This window comes from Podarcis muralis, chromosome 15, assembly GCF_964188315.1.
Source record: "Podarcis muralis chromosome 15, rPodMur119.hap1.1, whole genome shotgun sequence".
Classification (NCBI taxonomy): domain Eukaryota; kingdom Metazoa; phylum Chordata; class Lepidosauria; order Squamata; family Lacertidae; genus Podarcis; species Podarcis muralis.
In genome coordinates, this window is record NC_135669.1 from 43,165,187 (window position 1) to 43,191,859 (window position 26,673).

At 49.7% G+C, this 26,673-nt stretch overlaps 1 protein-coding gene across 5 annotated transcripts in view; it reads right to left on the reverse strand.

Moving 5' to 3' along the window:
• Positions 1–8,504: 8,504 nt before the first annotated feature.
• Positions 8,505–26,673, reverse strand: part of GOSR1 (golgi SNAP receptor complex member 1) — a 46,517-nt gene continuing 28,348 nt past the window's right edge. For 2 of the 5 annotated variants that reach the window (XM_028707595.2, XM_028707594.2), the window contains exons 7-9: positions 22,779–22,808; positions 14,201–14,283; positions 8,505–10,747 (exon numbers count right to left, since the gene is read on the reverse strand). In XM_028707595.2, the coding sequence (XP_028563428.1) occupies positions 10,623–10,747; positions 14,201–14,283; positions 22,779–22,808 (238 nt within the window). In that variant the 3' untranslated portion in view covers positions 8,505–10,622. The other 3 variants (XM_077919783.1, XM_028707600.2, XM_028707599.2) reach the window with 2 other exon arrangements.

Sequence of the window (26,673 nt, forward strand, 5' to 3'; positions counted from 1 at the left end):
CCTGTGTTGACCCCAGCCCTGGGTGTTTCAGAGGTGAGCTCCTGTGGGGATGGCCAGCCCTGCTCTAACCAACACGAATGGGGAGGTTTAATGCAGGTGCAATTCAGGAAAATAATAATAAATTAGGTCTTGCCTATCTGAAGTTTGGGGAACAGCAATCTGGTTAAAGCAACATTGCAGCTGCAAAGAAACCCTGTAAACTGCAGCCCTTAAAAATGCTTCTTTGCCTGAGCAGCTTCTCTCCTGCAATGGGTGCGCCTTGTGGAAACTCGTCGGCATCTCAGTGCAAACCTCTTCCAATATAATAATAAATAATAATAATAATAATTTATTATTTATACCCCGCCCATCTGGCTGAGTTTCCCCAGCCACTCTGGCTCACAATCGAGTGTGAAAAACAATACAGCATTAAATACAGTGGTGCCCCGCAATACGAATGCCTCGCAAGACGGAAAACCCGCTAGACGAAAGGGTTTTCCGTTTCTGAGTTGCTTCGCAAGATGATTTTCCCTATGGGCTTGCTTCGCAAGACGAAAGGTCTTGCTAGTCTTGTGTTTTTTTCCCCTCACTTTCCCCCCCTTTTTCTAAGATGCTAAGCCGCTAATAGCCTTTTAGCAGCTTAGCCGCTAATCCTTTAATAGCCGCTAAGCCGCTAATAGCGCTAAGCCGCTAATAGGATTGCTTCGCAAGACGAAAAAACCGCTAGACGAAGAGAATCACGGAAGGGATTCTTTTCGTCTTGCGAGGCACCACTGTATTAAAAACTTCCCTAAACAGGGCTGCCTTCAGATGTCTTTTAAAAATAGGATAGCTGCTTATTTCCTTGACATCTGGTGGGAGGGCGTTCCACAGGGCAGGTGCCACCACCAAGAAGGCCCTCTGCCTGGTTCCCTGTAACCTCACTTCTCGCAGGGAGGGAACCGCCAGAAGGCCCTCGGCGCTGGACCTCAGTGTCCGGGCAGAACGATGGGGGTGGAGACGCTTCTTCAGGTATACAGGACCGAGGCCGTTTAGGGCTTTCAAGGTCAGCACCAACACTTTGAATGGTGCTTGGAAATGTACTAGGAGCCAATGTAGGTCTGTCAAGACTGGTGTTATGTGGTCTCGGCAGCCACTCCCAGTCACCAGTCTAGCTGCCGCATTATGGATTAGTTGTACTCCTTCTACATGCAGTGCATAAACTATGGAACTCCCTCCCACAGGAGACAGTGGTGCCACCAACTTGGATGGTTTTAAAAGATGAATTCGCAGAGGATAATGTTACAGTGGTACCTCGCAAGACGAATGCCTCGCAAGACGGAAAACTCGCAAGACGAAAGTTTTTTTTGTTTTTTGAGCTGCTTTGCAAGACGATTTTCCCTATGGGCTTGCTTCGCAAGACGGAAACGTCTTGCAAGTTTGTTTCCTTTTTCTTAACACCGTTAATACAGTTGCGACTTGACTTCGAGGAGCAACTCATAGCACGCGGTGTGGTAGCCTTTTTTGAGGTTTTTAAAGACTTTGGTGATTTTTGAAGCTTTTCCGAAACTTTCCCGACACCGTGCTTCGCAAGACGAAAAAAATCGCAAGACGACAAAACTCGCGGAACGAATTAATTTCGTCTTGCGAGGCACCACTGTATTATGACTCCGAAGGCCATGTCTCCACAGTTGCAGGCAGAACTGCTTTTGCATCCCAGTCCCTGGAAACCACAGCAGGGAAGAGAGCTCTTGTGCTTGGGCCCTGCCTGAGGGTTTCCCTCCAGGAGGCATCCAGCTGGCCACTGTGAGACCAGGATGTTGGTCCTGATCCAGCAGGCTCTCCTTATCCTTATGGTCTTCACGTTAACCAGCCTGGCTGATGCGGAAACGGGATGCTGGGAGTCTTCAGTCCAGCAAGATCTGGAGGGCTGCAGGTTCCCCGACACAGATAAGCAGAAAGACAAGACTTTCAGAGCTGGAAGCTGAATTCAGCTACCAAAACGGAAGCAGCAACTTTGTCCGGAATGAGTTGCGAGCTGCTGGGAATTGGACTGCAGGGGTCTACAGCCAGCGGAGACAGAATCCCGCTTTGCAGCAAAGGCCGCCAGCCACCTCCCCAAAAGCAGGTTCCCTCCAGAGGCGTTTTCTTCCCCCGAGTGGATCTCTTCCCATCCGGCTCTCCCTGCCAAATGGAAGCGAGTTCACGGCAACAGCCAAGCTTGCATTATCGCAGCAAAGCAAATTAAAAATAAAATAAAACACAACCCGCCTTTCCCCCCTCGTCACCATCTCCCGAGCACCGGCTGTAAGCCAGTTTACACAATCAGCAGAATTGATCTGTAAAGTGTGGGAGGAGGGGGGGCTGAGAGCATCTGTTCCGCTTGCAGAAAGCGCCATGTTCAACCTGCCCCTGTGACATATCTCCAGATGTGGCCAGGAATGTCTCCTGCTTGAAACCCCAGAGAGCTGCTGCTGCTGCTACTGCCGGTAAGTGTGGAAAACACTGAGCTGTCTGGACCACAGGTCAGAATCTGCATAAGGCACATGCTTGCATTCCAAGCCTTTGTTCAGAGCCATGAGGACTAACATCTTGGTTTATTTTAAGGGGAGCAACCACAGCTGTTTGGTACATCTGCCTCCTTTACATGCAGGAGGTCCCAAATTCAATCCCTTAGTGGCATCTCAAGTTAGGGCTGGGAACGCAGCACTAAATGTCACCCCAGAAAGCCCCCAGCCAACACTTTCGGGGGCTACACTGCTTCAGCATATTCTGGGTTCGTAGAGGGATTTTTGCCTTCTCAGCTCGTGACTTTATGGGCCGGTGGACAAGACCCGCAGCACGGATCTTTACAGCTAAGGCAAAATTCGTGTTTCCATCTCTGCTTGCCTGGTGGGAGACGTGCTAACTGGCTTGTCCAATTAGATTAAGGCTTTGGGTACAGAAGCGAGAAAACATAATGCCTCTTAGATGGAAGAGGGGTAGGAACCACGAACAAGCACATTCCTTGAAAAGCTTACAGCAGGGGCCAGCAAACTTTTTCAGCAGGGGGCCGGTCCACTGTCCCTCAGCCCTTGTTGGGGGCCGGACTATATTTTGAGGGGGGAAATGAACAAATTCCTATGCCCCACAAATAACCAGAGATGCATTTTAAATAAAAGGACACATTCTATTCATGTAAAAACACACTGATTCCCGGACCATCTGCAGGCCGGATTAAGAAGGCGATTGGGCCGGATCTGGCCCTGGGGCCTTAGTATGCTGACCCCCAGAACCTATTTGAAAGGCCACAAACATATTTGCAGTCCTGAAGGGAGAGGGGGCACAGACACTATTCTAATCCATTAACTTTGCAGTGAAAAGCTTGATCTGTAGGACTTAGTAGCTGATTGAAACCATGATGAATTTGGGAATACCTTCACTGTCGGAGGCTGGATGCCCCCGAATACGTCTGCTGGGAGTCACAGACAGAGAGAGTGTTGCTGTGGTGCTCAGAGGTCCTGCCTGTGCGATTCCCTTTGGGGCACTGCTTGGTCACTATAAGAAGCTGGACTAGATGGGCCTCCTCTGGCCTGATCCAGCTGTGGGCTCTTCTTATGGAACCTCCAGGTCCAAAGGCAGTCTATCTTGGTTCTTAGGGGAATTTGATCACTGTCAGAAGATGACGCTGGATCAGAAGGGCTTCCTTTGGCCCAATCCAGCTGAAGAGCGCTTCTCATTAATTAGTCAGAGGCAACTTTTTACCATTGATGTACTTTTAACATACAATTAAGGTAATAAGAGATACCTTTTCCATTATATTCAAGGCTCAAGGGTGTTTTTTAAAGAAACCATGTTAAGGAATGACAAAATAATCATACAAGAGAGAGGAGCAGCAGCAGCAAACCCAACCCAATTCTGTAGCCAACCTGCAAACCATGTAACAACCACCAGGCATTATATAAGCAACACACCCTCTCAATTCATTTGGAGACATTAAAATTCACAGGTTAAAATGTCTTCAGGAATCAAATGTCTGCACAGAGGCAGAAAACCATCGGCGAAGGAGCGATACTGGCCTTCCTTGGCGGGAAGATCCAAAGTTGTCCTTATCTTATGAACAAGAGGACTAGAAACTTGGATTTTAAACACAAACAAATCCCGCCCCCCACACCTCCAATTGCTAAGAAATTCTTAAGATTCAAAGCACAGAGGCTGCGTCCTGGGAGGTTGTTCCAATTCTTTCCATGCGTTTGACCTGCTTTTGACTCTCGGCCACGAGAGGTTCCCCTGTGGCTGAAGTCAGCCTGGGAGGTGGGATTTGGGGAGCAAGTCCAAAGTGAAGCACGAGAGAAGGATTGGACAAGACAGGAAGTAATCCCAAGGAGCACCCTCACCCTCCACCCTCCTTGGCTGGAGATCAGAGCAGCTGCAGAGACCAGCTTCTTCCACCTTCTATATTATTAATAAATACAACAACCCGATGGGTCCCCATGAATAATAGATCCCGAAAGGAAGATGATTTCCCCTTTGCAGGAGTACATTTCCATCAAAAAGGGCTAGGGCAGATTCATTCATTTCTTTACACACATACTCGCCTCACCCTTTTATTTTGCTTAATTGCCTTTGCGTCTTATTTTAGATCTAGAACCAGCTTGCAATTATTTGACCCTAACAGACCTGAGGGGGGGAAAGAGGGGATTCGAACAGCAGAACTGTGGAAACAGGGAGATTAAGGAGAAGACCTTGAGGACATTATTATCAAATTTCTTCCATCTGAAGATCACAGGGCAGCTTGCAATAGAAAAGCACCAAAATCCATTATCAGTATGATTGCCAGTTGCTTGGGTCTTGCTTGTGGCATTCCCTGTGGGGCATGTGGTCAGCCCCTGTGAGAACAGGATCCTGGGAACTAGATGGGCTACTGGTCTGATCCTGCAGGCTCTTTTCTGATTTTCTTATGCTTTTCAGGAGTTTAAGGAAAAAGTAGGCGGAGCTATGACCACAACTATAGCCCCTCCCCCCTGCCAACAGCACAGAGGGGCCCTTTTCTGCAGCGGCCTGAGACAGAACCGTTGGTTCCTACCTGAAAGGTGGTTCTGTGTCGCAGCATCATTGTGTCGTTGACAGAGATGAACCATGCTTCCATACGCCCCTTTGTTTTCAGATAATAGATGGCATGTTGTTGTTGTTTAGTCATTTAGTCGTGTCCGACTCTTCGTGACCCCCTGGACCAGAGCACGCCAGGCACTCCTGTCTTCCACTGCCTCCTGCAGTTTGGTCAAACTCACGCTGGTAGCTTCGAGAACACTGTCCAACCATCTCGTCCTCTGTCGTCCCCTTCTCCTTGTGCCCTCCATCTTTCCCAACATCAGGGTCTTTCCCAGGGAGTCTTCTCTTCTCATGAGGTGGCCAAAGTCTTGGAGTCTCAGCTTCAGGAGCTGTCCTTCCAGTGAGCACTCAGGGCTGATTTCCTTCAGAATGGAGAGGCTGGATCTTCTTGCAGTCCATGGGACTCTCAAGAGTCTCCTCCAGCACCATAATTCAAAAGCATCCATTCTTCGGCGATCAGCCTTCTTGATGGCCCAGATCTCACTTCCATACATCACTACTGGGAAAACCATAGCTTTAACTATACAGACCTAGATGTGTCTAAAAAGTCCGTGACACAACTTTTCATTACACTCTAGCGGCTATTTATCAGAAGTAATGTACAGTGGTACCTTGGTACTCAAATGGCTTGGCTCCTGAACAAATCGGCTCCTGAACACTGCAAACCTGGAAGTGTTTTGGTTTGTGAACGTTTTTTGGAAGCTGAACATCCGACGCGGCTTCTTCTTGAGTGCAGGAATCTCCTGCAGCCAATCGGAAAACACACCTTGGTTTTCGATCAGTTTCGGGAGTCGAACAGACTCCTGGAACGGATGAAGTTCAAGAACCAAGGTACGACTGTACTTGATTCCGACCAAAGCCTCTTAGAGTGAAATATACAGGAGGCCTCTGCAAGATCTCACGTGGCGTTACACTGGAAATCAGAATTGATGCTGGTGCCCCTTCTCTGCCAGGGCGGTGAGGTGGGAGGCACACCCACTGGGGTGGTGGCTTCACCCCACCTAATGGTAGGGCCAGCACTGTTCCTATTCCTGGTTCAGCTATTGATGCCGCTGGTGGTTGTGCTGGTGGCTGGGCCCTTTGGAACTGGTAGGGCAGAAGAGAGGGAGACCAACAGTAGGGGGCGCCAGATCCAATGGGAAGTGGAGACACTCCCTGGCCTGGTTAGAATACCAGAATCATAGAAGCACAAAGGTAATCTTGCGACGCAGGAAACTTTTGCCCAACGTGGGGCTCGAACACCCAACTCTGAGATTAAGTCTCATGCTCTACTGACTGAGCTTGGGTTGTAGGTAAGGAAGAAGGCTGAGGTGGGGATTGGATGAGGGCAGGCTGAGGTTGGTGGGGTAGCACCCCCAATTGCCCCAATGAACCAGTGGACTGGTCCCAAACACATACATATAAATGGATGGATACATATCCTACCTTACCTAGCTCAAGGTGAACATGGCTCTCCCCCTCTTAATTTAATCCCCACAACAACCCTGTGAGGTAGGCTAGGCTGAGAGGCAGTGGCTGGCTCACGGTCGGCTAGTTAGCTTTGTGGCCAAGTGGGAATTTGAACCCTGGTCTCTTGTATCCTCGCCTGACACCCAAACCACACCACCACCACCACTGGCCACCTGCAGCTGCTCCGTCAAGAGAGCGGAGGACATCCTTGCAAAGCCCGACTTCACACGAGCCTTCTTGTGGCTGGAGGACCGGGCAAAACTCGAACTCACTACCCGCTCTCTGGGCTCGGTTGCAATGCATTTTTCCTGGGCTGCAGCAGACTGTGACTAATGAAGGGTGCGGTGGAAGCAGCAGCGTTTGTTGGGAGGCGGCCACTGGGGAGACATCACCCGGCACCGCTTCTCTGCTTCAGAGCTGCCGGGCCTCTTCTGGGAGGCAATTACGCCTGGCCAATTTGCAAGAGCAATGGCCTTGCACTGTGTGCGCTTGTCCCAGGATTTCCCTGTCCGCGGGCAGGAAGTGGAGAAGGCAGCTTTCAAAAGGATGTGAGAAGAGGACTCCTGGGTCAGAGCGAAGGTCTCTCCAATTTGACGTCCAGTTGCCCACAGGGGCAACCAGGGACCTGCAGGAAGGTCCCAAGCAGGGCGTGAAGGCAGCAGCAACCTTCTGTCGTTGTCATGGTATTGAAGGATGGGCAGCCACTGAGGAAAGGGGGTTTATTTGGCTGCCCCCACGCTCATTGCCTGCCTGCCTCTCCTTGCCATCTCATCTGTAAGAGCTTTGGGAGAATGTAATGAGAACCTGCTGGACCAGGGCAATGGCCCATCTAGTCTAGCACCCTCTACTCAACAGAGGCAACTTCTGAAAAGCCTGCAAGCAGGACTCGGGCACAAGAGCTCTCTCCCTTTCTGCAGTTTCCAGGAACCGGGATTCAGACATCATGGGCTCGTAGCCATCCTCCATAAATTTGTCTTATCCTCTTTAAAGCCACCTAAGTTGGTGGCCATCACTGCCTCCTGTGGCAGCGAGTTCCATAGTTTAATTCTGCGTGGCATGAAGAGATCCATTTTTAATCCATCCCAATGTTCAGCTTCACTGGACGTCCACAAATTCTAGTGTTAAGAGAGAGGGAGGTAAGTGTCTCTCTATTCACTTTCTCCATGAAACGTATTGAAGGTGTCCATTGAGAGGGATAAAGGTAAAGGGACCCCTGACCATTGGGTCCAGTCGTGACCGACTCTGAGGTTGCGGTGCTCGTCTCGCTTTATTGGCCGAGGGAGCCAGCGTACAGCTTCCGGGTCATGTGGCCAGCATGACTAAGCCACTTCTGACGAACCAGAGCAGCGCATGGAAACGCCGTTTACCTTCCCGCTGGAGCGGTACCTATTTATCTACTTGCACTTGGACATGCTTTCGAACTGCTAGGTTGGCAGGAGCAGGGACTGAGCAATGGGAGCCCACCCCGCCATGGGGATTCGAACTGCCGACCTTCTGATCGGCAAGTCCTAGGATCTGTGGTTTAACCCAGAGTGCCACCCGCGTCCCATTGAGAGGGATATCTGGCCTCTAAAAACCATTTCCTTCAAACCCACAGCTGACAATGCATAGTCAGTTTTCCATGAGCCAAACGACACGTCTGGCAAAATTGCACAGCACAGATCCTGTAGGAGTGTGTACCAGTATGGATTACAGCCGGGGAACTCGTTTTTGTTCTTTTCAATGGCTCCCCACATTTAAGAAGTAACAAACCACCCTGCACATTGAAAACTAGAGGATCAAGGATTTAATATGAGCTAGCATTCCACAGGCAGGGGGTCTCTGTGTGTGTTCTGAAACATGGAACGTGCTGTTACATACTGATGTCTGCACCCTCTCTAGCTGAAAGACATCGGTTCTGTATCTCCTTCTCCACTCCTCCTACCTCCCCACGAGTTCTCAAGATATGCTCCAATTAGTCTTCCGCAGAATCTTGGGGAAGGGGAAAAGAACTAACAATTCTAAGATTAAATAAATGGATTTTATTTAGGATAGTGCTTAACTTATTACTTTGCCAGCTACAAAAAGCAACCCAGTCCTTCCCATCTCAGCAGAGTACAACCACCGTCGACATGTGGCCAAGAAGTACAGAAGAAAATAAAAGAGAATCCAGGGGTCATCCTTTCCAACTCTGGTTGCAGAAATTTGATAGCAAATCCACTTAATTGCCCTTTAACCTTCTCCGCCGCCATTTCCCAAGTCAACAGTTTGTATGGAACTGAAGATATTTCCCTACTATCAACCATCTGTCCGCTCCTTGTAGGCAAAGGATATAAACCCTGTAATTTTTTTGTTTAAGAAAATCAGCACTAACGGTAAAACGCCTTCAAAACCCAAACAGGATCAACAGTTAAATCAGCTCAAGGAATTTGGAGCATCTGTAAAATGGCAATTTTCTGAGTCTATCTGAACAGATCATGTATTAATTCCAATGGTTAGGGTGTTGTTGCTTTTTGCACAATGTGCACAGGATATGGTCTTTGCTGGGTTACTTGGAAGCCTCTAAGTTAAAGCAGTGACTGATGCAAAGTCTCTTGATCAGCCTTTGCCAACCTGGTGCCTCCAGATGTTTCGATGGCGTGTCATAGTCCAGAACACCTGGAAGGAAGGGCACCTGGCTGTCACAGGCTGGTCTAGTCTGACTCCCCACTTTCGCTAAAAGAATGGGCGCAACACGGAATCCGCATTTGCTTCTATGGAAAACGGCGATCTCTGAGTCTGGAGAGGCTGCCACAACAATTTGGTAATTTTTTAAACCTATTTTTCTTTTTTTAAAAAACCCCAAACCCCTGGAAATCCAGTGTCTGTTGTTAGAAGAGAAGCAGGCTGCTTTAGGACAGGTTAGGAAGCCCGGGAGAAGAGAGCTCACAATTTGATTTCTTTTCTGGTGTGCAAAGGTGACATCTGAAGAGAAGACTGATTCATGCCGGTGAGGACAGAAAAGACATAAAAATAAATGCATCTGCAGCCATCCCACCCTCCCCACAATGTTGCAAGATCCGAAAGGACGTGTGTCTCTCTCTTTCTTAAGAGAAGTCCTTTAAAAATGAGCATGGCCATCTATATCTCAACAGTTTTACGAAGAGAGATTCCAACAACACACAAGCCCTTCTCCACATCAAACATGATGGCCCTTATGTGTTCCCCTCATGCTCTGACTGCGCCTTCTCCCCCCCCCCAAAAAAACGCCACATACATTACGGTAGAAAACAATGTTTAGAATAGCTTTCCATCTAAATTAAAATAGATTATTTTTTTAAAAAAACGGGTCCTATGTGAAGCCCTGGCCAGAGATATGAGTCAAGATGATAGGCTTTGGTCACTCTCAAAAAAGTCCCTTTCTCCAAAATGGGGATTTTATATCCCTCGCCCCACCCCCAGAGGATCTCCCCTCTTCCTTAAATCCACCAAGAATCCCTCCTGAACATGCACAGATTGGTGTGCTGTGAAAAGGGAGCCAAGCAACTGGATCTCTCGCAGGGATCTCCAAGAGGCAGGCAGCGGCTCAAAGTAACGCAGGAACAATCGAACGGCTGGACCAGGCTAAAATTATTATATATATATTTTGAAAGAAACCAAATGTCTTCAAGCTGTATTCATAATAAAACCAGCACATGCTGGCTTGAAGCCACCTCAAGATCTCAAAACATTTGAGAAAGGCTTGACTCGACATTTTATGGGCAGGTGGGTTTGAGAAAATTGGGGATGGATCTTTTTTGGGTCCCAACCCCACCAAAATATGGTCCTAGGTGACACTAAAGGTGGCAGCGTTGTCACGCAGGTTTACTCACCTTGAGCCTATGCATATGTGTGTGTTTTTCAAAAGAAGGGAGGCGTTAATGCACATGTTTTGAGTACAACCGTAACTGAAAAGGAGATGAAGGGAAGACCCCTCTGGGGGCTGTGGCCGACCTCAGAGAGAGGGAGCGTAACCCCATCCCATGCCGCCCTCCTCTCTGCGTGACCCTCGGCTTCGATTTCACCAGAGGGGGGAGCACTCCAACAGTCTTTGCCTGCCTGTCCCTCCCAGACCAGGCAATGGACACCCCCCTCCAAGCTCAGAAGTCTCTGTGCAAAGCGTCCCGTCAATGGAAAGCGTAGAGTAACAAGAGGATGGTGCAGATCCCGATTACGCCGCCCAGGATGAGGGAGTCCCGCCGCTTGCGGAAGTTGATCCGCTGGATCAGGCTGTTGACAGCTGGAAACCGGTCTTTTTTGGGGGGAGCAGAGTTAAGGTGATCATTGTGCCAAGGAATGGATTTTGTCCAGGAAGTGTGCCCTGAGTGTTCCTTCCCACTCCCTCCCCGTGGCCCCTTGCAAGGCTACTGGGCTTTCCTTCCTGGAGGAAACAAAGAATTGGAAGGGACCCCCCAAAGGCCATCTAGACCAACCCCCTGCAATGCAGGAGTTGCAGCTGAAGATGCCCTGCCAGACGGCGACCCAACCTCTTAAAAACCTCCAGCCGCATAAACATTCATGGCTTTGATATTCAGGCGCATCCACCCCTCTCTCCGTCCTCTATGCAGGCAAGCGAAGAGGCATGGCCAGTTCAGGGACACGTTTCCAGGCAGGCAGAAACTCTCAAGGGAGGGCATGACGGAGGGCCAGAGAGGGGTGTGGCTTGAGGAGAGGAGGCGTGGCAAGGGAAGGGATGAGAGGTCTGAAGGCCAGAGGTTCCCCATATTGCCCTGAAGCTGCCCACTTCCTCCCCATCCCTGGACAGGCAGCCATGCTTTCAAAAGCTCCACGATGAGCAGAAATCCAACCAGTGCAGATACTCAATCACAGAAGGGCCCTTTTTGATTCAGAAGGATTTTAGGAACTAGATACATGGTGTGGAGAGGGGCAGATCAATGGGGTGGCCAGTATCTCCCTCCTTTCCTCTCTTTCTTCACCTCAAGGAGAGTGTAAAGCAGGGCTTGTGAACGGCATGGCCTGGGGAGGATCATGGGGGGCAGGCAGAGAGGCTTGGAGGGGGCCACATTCAGTGCCCAAGGGCCTGAGGTTCCCCAACCCAATCCATGAAGATTTGAATTTTTAATATGAGCAGAGCATAGGGGAGGGGAGAAGGGGAAAGGAACATGTCAGAACCCCGTCCCCAAGATCATTAGTCATCAAAGAGGGGAAGGAAAAGTCCCCAACTGCTGAGATTAAGGAGAGACATGTGGCTTTAACCGCTTAACAGCTTATTAGTGGGATTGCAATTGTTTTTTTGTCGTCAGAATAAAAGAAAAGTGGGGAGCAATAATGAGAAGGGGGGGTGAGGAAGCTTAATGCTCACAATTATGCAGAATCCTAGTATTTAATCTTCCTAAATGACTGGCTTAGTTTGTGATGAAGAGGGAGCTTAGCTGATTTAGATAATTGTTTAGAGACCATAACAACCAACCGAGGGGCGGGGGGAGAAGGAGCGAGGGAGAGAAAGTAACATAGCATATACTGAACATACGCAGGCCAGGGAATCAGGGTGCAAAAAAAAGAAGAAAATGTGCCCTAGTGGTTTACTTCCAGTGCAAGGGAAAAGCATTATAAACATCCCTAATAGACATGGCTTTCCCCAGAGGGAAGAGCAACAGTGCCCTTATGAAGGGGACAGGAAAGATGCCATTGGACTACAACACCCATCATGCTCTGCCACCAGCCATGCAGGGGATATGGGGAGTTGGGAGTCAAACATCTGTGGGACCACAGGTGTCCCTGTGCTTGGTGCACAAAGAAGGATTCTTCCAACTCCTCCTCCTTAAACGGGGATGGGGAGCGGCTATGGCCCTCCAGATCTTGCGGTACTACAACTCCCATCATGCCCTGCCATCTGCCACAATGGGGCTGCTGGGAGCTGGAGGCCAATGATGTCTCCATCCCTGCCTTCCAAGATTCCCTTGCAGGTCACGCAGCAAGGAAGCAGGGCTTGGGGAATCTCCTTTGCTCTGGGCCTCGCCTATGAGGGCGTCCCTTGGAGTCGACAGCGATGGCTTCGCAGGAGCAAATAAAAAGCTTTCCCTGCTGATCAGCAGCACCGGAAAAGGCTGCACCTTCTGCAGGTCTTATACCTCCTTCCCCAATAATCTTTTAAGGGCGATGCTAATAGCCAACGTCACTTTGTTTGCGCCCGATGCTGGAGGGGAGGGAGGGGGGAACGAAGGAACGGGGGAAAGAAAAAGGGAAGCCTGAATGAAATTTACGGTTCATCAAGCTGCGCATCTTTGGGAATGTGATCTGTCTAATCAAATGAGGCTTAATGCCTTTTCTTTGGGCTCATGCAAGGGAGGCAGGAGGGGGCAAAAGCTTTGTTCTTAGGCTTGGGGAGCGAAGAGGAACGAGGAGAACGAGTCGGAGTGGGTGTGGAGACACACAGACCAGGACAGGAACGAGAGCAGCCTGGGGGATGCGCTGAAGTTGCAGCAATCTTCCGGTTGGCTGCAGGAAAGGGAGGGAGAGGCAGATGGAAGAAACCTCTGAAGAAGACTCTGCCAAGCTTGCCCCCCCCCCCCAAGGACTTGGACTATAACTCCCATTAGCCTGGAAGTGCCAGCTGGGGCTGATGGGATCCAACACATGGTCGCTTCGTCAGGGGATGATGGGGACTGGAGTCCAAAATACGGCTGTTCCAGCTAGGGCTGATGGGGGTTGTAGTCTAAAACACGGCTGTGCTGACAGAGGCTGATGGTAGAATCAGAGTTGGAAGGGACCACAAGGCTCGTCCAGCCCAACCTCCTGCAACGCAGGAATCTTTTGCCCAACTCAGGATTCGAACCCACAACCCTGAGATTAATAGTTCCGTGGTCTACCATGGGAGCTTGCAAAGGCTGACCTAAGCGATTTCCTTTGGTGTTTGTTGGGAAAGTTTGCTTGTCCTTTAGAATGCTTCCTCCAAATGGGGGGGGGGGCAGGTGTCAAAGGAGAATTCTCACGATCCCCATGGAGATGGGTTGGAGAGAGTGGGGATCTGGAGCTAGACAAATTGGCAGAGGGGCAGGCGGAGTCTGAGCGGGATGAGAGAGGGGCGAAATCGGGGCAGTGCCAGTCATCAAGAGGAGACAGACCCTGGGGAAGGTTCAAGGGGGGGGGGTCAGAGAGGTGTCCCACACACCCTGTGATATTGGACACCTCTAGCCTGGTCCACCCACCCTGTTGCTGTCAGCCCCTTCTGCGAGTAAGCAGCTTCCTTGAGAGCAAGTTGGATACTGAAGTAGCGCTTCCATCTCCAAGGACATGGGGATGCCAAAGCCATGATGAACAAACCTCACGTGCCCAACCCACTTGCAGGAGTCACCATTTGCTTGCCCAGAGCAAAGGTGCCTGTTCTATGCCATGCTCAGGCTGGTGCCCGCACCACAGGGGTGGAGTGCAGCTTGTTGGATCGATGTCTTAGCTCACACTTTGCCACCCAGTTCCCCTTCTGTGCCTTTAACCCTGGCCTGGGACACTGCTCAGATTCATGCGTTGAATAATCTGGCAGGAACAGAAACCCAAGTTTGAGTTATTTCACCCGGCAGAACAAGAGTCTTGCTACGTGCAAGTAAGATTCGCACTCCGGAGCAGGTCCAAGGTGAAGTTTAGCTAGAGGAAGATCGCACCCACCCTGCCCAGCCGCAGTGAATTGCAACGTGCAGATTTCAGTGGGGACGTTTGAAAGCAGAACCAGCTTTCTTTGAAAGGATACTGGCCAAAGTGTTCATCTTGCTCTGTATGGACTTCATCATCCCTCGCTGAGAGGTCATGTTTTCTTTCGTTGCCATGGCAATGCTGGAAAGGAGGTGGGTGAGGAGAGAGAGAGAGAGAGAGAGAGAGAGAGAGAGAGAGAGAGAGAAGGAAAGAAAGGTAATGTCACTGGTACCCCGAATAACTTGCAATCTGACATAACAAAAAGCTGCCACACATATATGTATGGATGCAAGTGGAAGCATGTTGACAAGTACAAGCTGAATGTGGCTGCAATACGGTTTCAACCATCATGGTTTCCCGCTTTCCAAAGAATTCTGGGAGTTGTCATTTGATGAGGGTGCACGGGAAAAGCCTCTGTTAGAGATCCCAAGGCCCCACTCGGATCCCAGGGTTCCCTAAACAGAGGGGATGGCTGTTAAAACCAGCAGAAGGCCCCACGAGCAGGTACCGTCTCGTGTTTAAAGCTCCATGAAGGTGCTTCCTTTTCAAAGTTGGAAGCGGTCTAAAGTGTGCTGCTTATGACAAGAGGACTGACCACAGAGGGTGAAGAGAAGACCATAAGCGACCCAAAGCCTAGAATGTTTTAAGGATGCAAGCAAGCTAGCAGGGAGCGGCCGCAACAAGGAAGGAGAGAGGCGGTGGCAGCTGGTGATGACAGTGAGAAGGCACTTTGCTGAGTGACAGGGAGTTGTGCATGAGGGTGTCGGAGCCAGCCCTGCTTGCTGTGGGGAGAGGTCTTGCGAAGCACAACTTGCGGACAGGCTGGGCAACACAAAAGCTAATCAGGAGCGGAGAGGAAGATACACACACAGGAAGCTGCCTTATACCGAGCCAGACCATTGGCCTACCCCACCCAGGGTTGTCTGCACTGGCTGGCAGCAGCTCTCCATGCTTTCGGGCAGGGAGTCTTTCCCGACAGCCCTACCTGGAGATGCTGCTGGGGTTTGAACCCGGGCCCTACAGGGATGGGGAAGCTTCACTTTGCTGAATCCTGCTCTCTTTTATTTCTTGAGGTCTGCTTTGTTTCAGAAGTGTTTAGCCATGTTGAGATGCGGCCTTTATGTCGGGGCAAACCCCAAGGCAGATGTATAGGAGGTTGTTGGGGTTTTGTATGTGTTTTTAAAAACGGGAACCTCTGTATACGCAGTACGGCAGATCGGTGTTTGTTTCCACAGCTACCCAGGCCCAAGGGGAAAGAGAGGCAACCCGCCGGCACTCCTGGGAGCCCTCTTCTGAAGATCAGGCGAGGAGGGGACGGAGGCAGGAAAACAAAGCAGCAGAAAGTCTTCTCCTTCTGTGGTGTGGCAAAGGAAGGGATCCAAAAGGGGATCCTCGAAGCTGGAGGAGCTGCCGGCAAATGCGCAGGAAGCAGAAGGAAAAGGGGCGAAAAGGAGAAAATGAAAATGGGAGACAGGAAGCAAGTTCTGCAACACAGGGAGCAAGAGGGAGAGAGAGAGGTTTGCCATGCTGCTCCGTAACACTGGAAAGTGCATTTCCTGGGTGGATTTCTTGCTGAGAGAGTGTCAGGTAACAGAAGCTGCCTCATCCCAAGCTAGACTCATTCGTCCATCTAGCTCAGAATTGCCTACACTTGACTTAAAGTGGCTCTCTGGGGTTTCGGGCAGAGGATCTTTCTGGTCCTGCTCAAAGATGCTGGGCATCGAATCTGGGGCCTTCTGTGTGCAAAGCAGATGCTGTATGCCGCTGAGCTATGGTCCTTCCAATCCAAAAGGAGAGCCTTATGTGTTCCACCTAGCACTGTCTGAACTGACTGGCAGTGTCTGTCCAGGTCTCCCCAGCTGGGGATTTCTGCATGCAAGGCAGCTGCTCTGCCACGGAGCTATGGCCCGACTTAGAAAGTCAGAGAAACTTTGCACTGCCGTGAAATAAACAACCATAATTGGCTTTACGTAATTGGTGAATGACAGCAAGTGATTTATGTGATTGGCTAATGAAAACCTCCACTCAAATGATAACACTTCCCAGCCTAAGTATCCGCCTTCTTTACGTAAAGCCACCAGAAGAGCTTGGCTGCTGGATCAGACCATGCAACTGCATGCTCCCTGTTTATGAGTCTCAGACTGAGATACAGCGGAATACTGCCTCTGGCAGAGAGGGAGTGTAGCCATCATAGTCAGTAGCCATTCATAGCCTGATCCACCATGAATTCCTCCCCCCAAATCCCCTTTTAAAACCGTCCAACCTGCTGGTCATCACCTCTTGTGGCAGTGAGTTCCACAGTTTACCCATGCACTATGTGACAAAGTCCTTCCTTCGTCTCCCTTGAATCTCCCAGCATTCAGTTTCAATGGGTGACTTTCTGGGGTTCTAGTATTGTGAGGGGGGTGGGGAGGAATTCTCACTACCTACTTTCTCCATGGAGGAAAAATTTATTCAGCTTCCTTGAGTATTTTTTCGACCTGTAAAGGAACCCACCTCATGAAGTTTTCCTTTCACCAGAAATCCAAAGCATTAGCTTTTCTGCCTCTCAGTTTGTACTCTGAGCATACAAATAATAAAGGTTTGTTCTGCTGGCCAATATGGATTTGCGGCAGCCCATGTAGGGACATTTAAAAAAAATATTCAAATATTCAAAAAGCCCCAGAACTGAGCACAGGTCTTGCCAGGGAGACGTGGTGTGACATTTCTGTATTTATAGGTAAAACATAAACATTCATCAAGGGGAGGGCATATGACTAGACTAAATTATTTGCATCCCTAAAGCAGAAAATTCACTCTGATAATGCTTCTTACTTTTGCAGATGGAGTATAGAATCATAGGAAGCTGACTCAGTAGTCAGATCACTGGGCCCATCTAGCTCAGGGTTGTCTACACTGGCTGGCAGCAGCTCTCCAGGGTTTCAAGCAGGAGATAGTTTAAACTTGGCAGATGCTGGGGACTGAACCTGGAAAGCTATGGCCCTTTTCCAAGAGAGAGGCAGCTGGGTGTGAAGAAACCAGCCTACGGAAGAATTACAAGATTTGCATCTGTTGCTCCACCTACTTCCACGTCTAGCCCCGCCCACCAGAGGCATGTGGCCCTCAGATGGTTGCCCAGGACTGGATGCGGCCCTCAGCTGGAAAGGGTTTCCCTGGGCAAGGGAGCTGCCGTTTTCTGCCCAAGAAATGCATAATTGTTTTTGTCCAGAACCACAATCCTTACCCTGGGCAACTGAGCGGCCCCCGATCTGCGCAGGGCTGGGTTTGGGGGCTTGCAGAGGCAACCCAATCGACCCGCCACGATGCCCTGCCAGCCAGCCGTGCGGGTGGGAGGGCCCTGAGCCAAGCGCTAATGTTAAATACATCTCAGGCTCGCTCGCTGCAAAGGCCGCCGCAAGCGCTCCCCTCGCTTCAGCTGGCGGGAGGGGGGGAAGGCTGCCAGATGCTTTTCTGTTGCATTAAAAAGGAGAGAGAGAGGGAAAGGGGGGGGACACACCATTAAGGAAGAGAAGCTTGAAAGGAACCTTTTCCGACAGCTGCTTAAAAACCTCCGGTGAGATGCTTGGAGCAGCAGAACCGCCTTCTCCAGCACCAACCTCAGAGCAGCAGAAAGGGGCTGGGTTTTTCCGCTGGGGGAGGCAGTGGGAGGGGGAGAAGTCCAAGGGCCAGTGAGTAAGTACCAGCACAGAGCCCCCGCTTGGCATGTGAGGCTGCGTCCACAGAAGGAGAGTGCTCCAATCAAGGGAAGTAATAGTCCCACTCTGTTCTGCCTTGGTCAAACCACACCTGGAGTACGGATTCCACTTCTGCCTACCACAATTAAGAAGGATGTTGACAGGCTGGAAGGTGGGCAGAGGAGGGCGGCCATGATGGCCATGGGCCTGGAAACCAAGCCTGATGAGGAACGGTTGAGGGAATTGGGGATGTTTAGCCTGGGAAAGATGAGACACAGAGGAGATAGGAGAGCCATCTTCCAATATCTGAAGGACTCACATGGAGGATGGGGCAAGCTTGGTTTCTCCACTCCGGAGGGTAGGACTTGAACCAGTGGCTTCAAGTTACAAGAAAGGAGATTCAGGGAGAACTTTATGACAGCAAGAGCTGTTTGACAGTGGAATGGTCTCCCTTGGGAGGTGGCGGACTCTCCTTCCTTGGAGGTTTCAAGGCAGAGGTCGGATGGCCACCTCTCTTGGGTGCTTTAACTGAGATTTCTGCATTGCAGGGGGTTGGACTGGATGACCTTGGGGTTCCTTCCAACTCTACAATTCTACGATTCTATAATCCCCAGTGGCACTTCCTGGTAATGTCCCTCCTGGCTGGCAATGTCCCTCCTGCCTGACATGCTAGTGTTACGCACTAAACCTTCCACACCTGCATTTGACCATGAAATACCTCTGTTTGTGTGTGCAGTAGAAACTGGTTTGGGAGCTGCACAGTCAGGGAAAAGACAATGCTGTCCAGGGTTGTAAAGACTGCGGAGAGAATAACTAGGTGCACTCTTCCCACCTTGGATCAAATCTATGCTTCCGGGTGCTATAAGAAAGCTGCAGAGATGGCACAGGATAGTGCGCACCCCGGAAATGATCTCTTTCAGCTTCTGCCTTCTGGAAGAAGGTCCAGGGTTATAAAGACTAGGACTAGCTACCTGAGAAACAGTTTCTACCCAAATGCAATCTTGGTTTTAAACGCAGTGTAAGGTAGTCTCTATGGGAGTATATTGTATTTAATTATGGGGTATCAGAGTTTTTAGGGGGCTAACCAGGCTGGGATAGCAGGCTTCTTGGTTTTGAATGTTTGATGTAGATTTTTTCAATTTCGTTGTTCTGTATGGGACAGTGACAATAAAGATTATCGTATCGTATCGTAGCTACTGAGGGTAACTGGGGCACTGCCCCACCAAGGTGATTCTTCTTGCCTTCAGCCAGCCCCACACCTGACTGCCTCTTTACTCAAACCAGCCCCCTGGGGCTGACCTTGCCCACCAGCTCCCTCCTCTTCCTCCTCTGTGTTGCCCCTTGTTACCTCTGGCCCAGCCTACCGTTGGCATCCCTACCTTCCGTCCCACCAGTCTCAACGGCACCAGTCACTGCTGAATATGACTAGGGGCTGGGGAGAGAGTTGAACCACTCGGGCTGTTGCCCAGAGCTAACAGAATTCTCTCACTAGGTCACTCTGCTAAATGCCACACCCTGGTACATCCTTCTCCAATTTTCAGAAGGAGGTTTAATGTACCCTGAAGAGCTGAGAGAGATCACCCCCCCAAACCCCACTCCCAATTTTCTCAGGGTTTGCAGCTAAAGAAACAGAGCCACAACGAAGAGTGCTCCTCCCCTCAAAAATCCCCCAGCAGTAATAAAACTCTGGAGGAGCCAGCAAGGAGCCTTTCTTGATGATGGCGCACAGGAATTTCTGCTTCATTTAGGTGGCGCATGGAGCGTAGCCGGTCATTCGTTTTACTTCATTTCAGGGAAAGCTGACATAACAAAGGGGGAGGGAGGAAGGAGGGAGGGAGGGGAGAATGAGGACATGGTTTTGCAAGAGAAAGCACTTCCAAAAGTGCTCTTTTCCACGGAGTTGGCAATGGAAGAGAAAAGTGAGGGAGGGAAGGAAGGAAGGGGAAATTTTTGTTTAGGATGCTGGAGCTGAATTTCACATGTGCAAAAATTTAAAATTAAATTTATCTCACTAGGACAGATTACGGGGTCATCTCCCCCAAATTCCTGCAAGACAACAGATCTCAGAGGAACAGGTGAAGCTTCCTCATACAGTCAGCTCATCGGTCCTTCTAAGCCCAGTGGTGTCCACCCTGAAAGGGAATGGCTCCTCAAGGTTTCAGGAAGGGAGTCTTAACAAGCTCTACCTGTCAGGGATTGAACCCAAGATGTTCTGTGTCCACAGCACACAGCACAGTTGACCACTGAACTGTGGGTCTTGCACTAAAAGCAAAACAAGGTTCAAGTCCTCATGGTTCTAAATTAAAGGCTGCCTTATACTAAGCCAGACCGTCAGCCTATCTAAGCTCAGTATTGTCCGCGTTGACTGGCAGCAGCTCTCCAGGACCTCAGGCAACATTCCCAGCTCTACCTCTGCAAAGCAGGGTCTGTGTACCACTAAACTATGCTCCTTTCCCTAAAAATAAGCTAAGATTCCAGTCCTCATGATTCTAAAGAAAGGGATGGTTTAAACAGGGACACAGGAAGCTGCCTTACCCTGCGTCAGATCACTGGCCCATGTAGCTCAGTACAGTGGTACCTCTGGATGCGAACGGGATCCGTTCCAGAGCCCCATTCGCATCCTGAAGTGAACGCAACCCATGTCCGTGCGTGTGTCACGATTTGCCGCTTCCGTGCATGCGCGTGACGTCATTTTGAGCGTCTGCGCATGCATGAGTGGCGAAACCTGGAAGTAACGCGTTCTGTTACTTCTGGGTTGCTGCGAAGCGCAACCCAAAAAGGCTTAACCTGAAGCGACTTCAACCCAAGGTATGACTGTCTTGTCTACACAGACTGGCAGCAGCTCTGCAGGATTTCTGGCGTTATTACCACTAAGCTATGGCCCTTCTCTAAGGGCTCTGTCGCAAATCTCCTCGGGACCTGTGGAAGACCCCTGGGGCAGATCTCCAATCTCTTCCTGCTCTCCACTCCCCAGATTACCACCCGCCTTAAGCGATGATGGAAATACACCAGGAAGCCAACCGCGCTCCAGTCACCCAAGCAGCCATAACTCAACGCCGCTCAGGCTCTGCATTGCCTCACGTGCTCCCACTGGGTGATGACAGACAAGGAGCTAATTAAGAGACGGGCGAATTCCTAGTGGGTACAATTCCCTCAAGCAGCAGCAGCAGCAGCCGCGCTACCACCAATTAATCAGATACACAAATGTTTGCAATTACAGTGAAGAAAACTGGGGGGCGGGGGGAGGGAGAGAAGAGAACGAAAACATGGCATTTGTTCTCACAGGGTGTTTTGCAGAAGCCACACCTGAAACGAGGACATGAAAGTTTCCCTCCCTCTCTCTCATCCAATGAAGCTGAATGTTGGAAGAGTCAGGAAAGGTTAAAAAAAAAAGCCCTTCTTCACGGAGCATGGAGTTAAACTGTGGAACTCACTGCCACAGGAGGCAGTGATGGCCATGAAAGACGAATGCACAAATTCACAGAGGGAGAGGACTATCAATGGCTATGAGCTACGATGGCTATGCATTGCCTTCAAAACTGGAGGCAGCCATGCTGATATATGTGTGTGTGTGTGTGTGTGTGTGTGTGTGTGTGTGTGTGTGTGTGTAAAGCAAGTAGGCTGCAAATTGAAAAGGCAATGAAAACTCAAAACAGAAGGTGATAGTCTGAGTAAAGAGGGGAGCTACCTCTCACAACTTTGCAAACACCTCTGCTCCTCACTGGCAGCTGCTGCTAATCTATATTTAAAACACCCTCAAATTGCCTTTCAGCTGCCCAGCAGTGCTGAAGGCGTCATGTGACGTGACACTGTGCATTTATAAGATAATAAATGAACGTTCAGAAATAAAACAGGAGGTCTGAAGAACAGAGTCCAGAATGAAGAGCTTTGGAAAACAAACACTGGCTTTGCATCCCACCCAAGGAGAGCAGTGAAGTCAACTTGTCAAAGTAACAAGGACTCAAAGGTCATTTAGTCCAACCCCCTAACAATGTTTATTTTGTTGAACTACGTCAATGTGGCTTTTAAAAGAAAAGTTATGACTAAAAGTGTCAAGTGGCTGGTGGCAGTATTCAATTTCCCCTTTTTTATTTTGATACGTCAGTGACTTAGAAAAGATCTACAAAACGTTCCACTATCCTGGTTATTGTGGGGGCAAATGTCTTCTTTTTGTGGGGAGTGGGAGAGATAGTCAAACAGCGGCTCTCAGGCAATTAAGTACTTGGGAAAGTAGCTTAATAGCATGAGGTCTCATTGCTGTATAGGATCCTGGATGACACAGTCATAAAAGGTAAAGGTAAAGGTACCCCTGCCCGTACGGGCCAGTCTTGACAGACTCTGGGGTTGTGTGACCATCTCACTCAAGAGGCCGGGGGCCAGCGCTGTCCGGAGACACTTCCGGGTCACGTGGCCAGCGTGACAAAGCTGCATCTGGCGAGCCAGAGCCGCACACGGAACGCCATTTACCTTCCCGCTGGTAAGCAGTCCCTATTTATCTACTTGCACCCGGGGGTGCTTTCGAACTGCTAGGTTGGCAGGCGCTGGGACCGAGCAGCGGGAGCGCACCCCGCCGCGGGGATTCGAACCGCCGACCTTTCGATCGGCAAGCCCTAGGCGCTGAGGCTTTTACCCACAGCGCCACCCGCATCCACAGCGCCACCCGCCCACACAGTCATAGGTATGACTATTACCCTAGAATCCCAGTGGAAAAATTACTCCAGTTGTATAAGAAATTTAGTGGGCAGCTATATGGATTAGAGAACTATCTCCATCGATCTTTGCACCCACCAGAAGTGAGATGGCTGGTTGATGGCTGGCATTAGGACCCCTCAGAAATTTTATAGAGGCTAAACTCTGAAGCAGGGAGGGGTGAGCTTTGCAAGTCTGATTGTACAAGCAGGAAAGTGCAAAATGCATGAGCTTAGAAACAAGATGGGTATGAGGTGGTAGGCTGCGTCTTACCTTATTGTCTCTTCTACCAGCCGGTCAGAGCTGAAACAAAACAAAACAAAGGTGGGGAGACATTTAAAAGAAATAGAATTTTATACATCACGATTTCTATACAGTAGAAATATATATTATATAAAATAAATGTCCAGTAGCACCTTAGAGACCAACTAAGTTTGTTCTTGGTATGAGCTTTCGTGTGCATGCACACTTCTTCAGATACTTGAATAGATTTCTATACACACAATCAGAGCAGCTTACGATAAAAGCAGGAAAACAGAATGGCTTTTTTTGAATGTCACAGTAAACCATGGAATAGAGAACCAAATACGGCCCCCAGGCCTCTCTATCTGGCCCTTGGGACTCTCCCCCAAGGCCACACCTCCTCAACAGCCCTACTTTGCAGCCTCCTGGAGTGTGTTTTTTGCCCGGTTGAAATGTCAGTGTGGACAATACTGAGCTAGACAAGGCAGCTTCCTGTGTTCCTGAATTAAACCTACACGATTTTCAGGAATGCAACTGGTGAGGACTTAAACACAAGAATGTCCCTCAAATCAGCTGAATTAAAAAATGGAACGAAAAACCTTGTCAGTCATCAACACTGTTAAAAGCAGAGACATCACCTTGCCAACAAAGGTCCGTATAGTTAAAGCTATGGTTTTCCCAGTAGTGATGTATGGAAGTGAGAGCTGGACCATCAAGAAGGCTGATCACCAAAGAATTGATGCTTTTGAATTATGGTCCTGGAGGAGACTCTTGAGAGTCCCATGGACTGCAAGAAGATCAAACCTCTCCATTCTGAAGGAAATCAGCCCTGAGTGCTCACTGGAAGGACAGATCCTGAAGCTGAGGCTCCAGTACTTTGGCCACCTCATGAGAAGAGAAGAATCCCTGGAAAAGACCCTGATGCTGGGAAAGATGGAGAGCACAAGGAGAAGGGGACGACAGAGGACGAGATGGTGGGACAGTGTTCTCGAAGCTACCAGCATGAGTTTTACCAAACTGCGGGAGGCTGTGGAAGACAGGAGTGCCTGGCGTGCTCTGGTCCAGGGGGTCACAAAGGATCGGACACGACTAAACGACTCAACAACAACAAGCAGCCTGCAACTTTTCTCACTTCTGCTAGGTACAAAGGCGTTGCTGTCAGGTAACAGGTGGGTCTACATTGCCCAGGAACCAGCTTAAATTTGCCCCTCTTCATCACATTTTTACGTTAAACAATAACATCAACATAACATACATAACCCACAGAAGCTTATTTGAGTGCAAGAGGGAACCGTTTGCCCAATAACAATCAAAAGTTACCTGTTGGTAGCAATAACGTGTTTCTAACACAAAGCTTACTAATAGCTCAACTGTCAAAAAATCCTTTCCATATACAAGTTTGAGATTTTGGAGGAAGAAATGGGTTCTGCCCACTGTTGACTAATGAACACTCTCTCTTCTATTTATCCCCCTGGCAGCTCTTCTGTGCTTTGTCAAACGGTCTGCAGGGGCCACCATCCACACAAGGCTGACCCAATCTATCAAAATGTATCTCAGATTTTGTCTTCCAGTGTTCGAAGCGTCAAAAATCACCTGCTTGGCCAGAAATGCTGGGAAAGCTACAAGGAATCTCCCCCTGTGTGAGTTGCAAGAATGGCAACGCAGGATACAGTGCACAATGTATTTGATATGGCCTGATTGCTACCACCATGGGAAGGGTTCAAGTTAGTATGAATGTAAGGGTGGCGCTGTGGGTAAAAGCCTCAGCGCCTAGGGCTTGCCGATCAAAAGGTCGGCGGTTCGAATCCCCGTGGCGGGGTGCGCTCCCGTTGTTCGGTCCCAGCGCCTGCCAACCTAGCAGTTCGAAAGCACTCTCGGGTGCAAGTAGATAAATAGGGATCGCTTTCTAGCGGGAAGGTAAACGGCGTTTCCGTGTGCGGCTCTGGCTCGCCAGAGCAGCGATGTCACGCTGGCCACGTGACCCGGAAGTGTCTCCGGACAGCGCTGCCCCCGGCCTCTTGAGTGAGATGGGCGCACAACCCCAGAGTCTGTCAAGACTGGCCCATACGGGCAGGGGTACCTTTACCTTTACCTTTAAGGGCCTCCTGGATCAGGCCAAAGGGGGCTCATTTAGTCCAGGATCCAGATCTCACAGTGGCCAACCAGGTGCCCCCAATGAGAAGCTCGCAAGCAGGACCCGGGTGCAACGTTTTCTTCCTCCCCAGACCCCAAACTCTGCAACTGCTTGCCTGCTGATTTCAGCCTGCTGCTGAGCTCCGAGAAAGAGCCCGCGAGCCCCCCCCCCCCAGAGCAGGATTACGCCTCCAGTTTGCAGAGAAAGAGAGAGAGAGAGAATCTGCTCATTTGGTAAGTTTTAGAAAAAGCTCCCCCTCGCTGCCGCCACCCCTCCCCATCTCAGCGCATGGATTTCCACATTTAGCAGAACGCTTCCCTAAGGCAACATAACTTTTTGCAGAGCCCCCCCCCTCCCCCATATTTTCTCAAAATATATTTAAACCCCTTGCAGGGAGCAGATGCCAAAGCAAGATGCCCACATTTTATCTAATTTAAGGAGTGGAATGGAGGAGTGGGGAGGGGGGGAGAAAGCCAACAGATTCCTACTTTGGAATGCATGGCACCCCCTGAGTAATATCATGGAAATGCATGGAAAAGGGGTCGCAAAATAATAATAATACAGAAAATAAATCAAGGACGGTATGATACAGAAAAGAAATGAGAACGTTGCCTCTCTGTATGAGTTACTGTTCTGAAGGTGTCTCCCCAATACAGAAACATAGGAAGTTAGGGTCCAACCATGTGAAGACCCACTGAAATCAATGGTCGGGACTAATACAGGTCCATTTATTTCAGTGGGTCTACTCTGATGCAACCCAGGTGTTCATCTGAGGATGGGAAATTTTCCACATGCTTTAGAACAAAACCAGCTTGGCTGAAAGTGGTGAAGTGTGTCTCTGGTTTTAGTTTAGATAACAAAGGATGCGTCTAAGCCTGTTGGGAATTTCAGCAACACTCCTCTGGACACTCAAGGGTTAAAGCCCCTGCTTCGCATGCAGAAGGTCTCCTGAAAGCCTCTCCAGCTAAAATGAAGATTAGGCGACCTTCCTCTGTTTGGAACCCCAGAGAGCTGCTGCCAGTCAGTGTAGACAACACACAGCTAGCTGGACGCAGCGTAAGAGGTAGCTGAGTGGAAGAGCACCTACTTTGCATGAAGAAGGTAGGTATGTTTAAAGCACTCTGGTTACAACCACTTTAACAGTCATGGCTTCCCCCAAGGAATCCTGGGGACGGCGGTTCGTTAAGCTCACAGCACCACAATTCCCAGGACTCAAAACAAACTACAGTGGTACCTCGGGTTAAGTACTTCATTCATTCCGGAGGTCCGTTTTTAACCTGAAACTGTTCTTAACCTGAAGCACCACTTTAGCTAATGGGGCCTCCTGCTGGCACCGCGCCACCGGAGCCCAATTTCTGTTCTCATCCTGAAGCAAAGTTCTTAATCCGAGGTATTATTTCTGGTTTAGCAGAGTCTGTAACCTGAAGCGTATGTAACCTGAGGTATCGCTGTACAGCTTCCAGGGTTCTCCGTGAATTTTAAAGTGGAGTGCTTTAAAATGGATGGTATGGATGGGCAAAGTTCACAGGCTTGGGCCTCGTCTACCTGACCACACATTTTTTGATCGAGATTCTCAAAACAGAAGCATTTGGGGGGTTGCACTGCAGGGGGCTGGACTACATGACCCTTGGGGTTCCCTCCCAACTCTAGAATTCTTAACATTTCAGACAACTAATGGCAGACCTAGATTTCCAGGTGCCACGGGAGACGGATCACGTGGCCCGTTTGATCTGGAGCTGAAATGCTTTTGCAAAGTACACGGGCTGGTGACACAGCTCCAGAGAGAGGCCT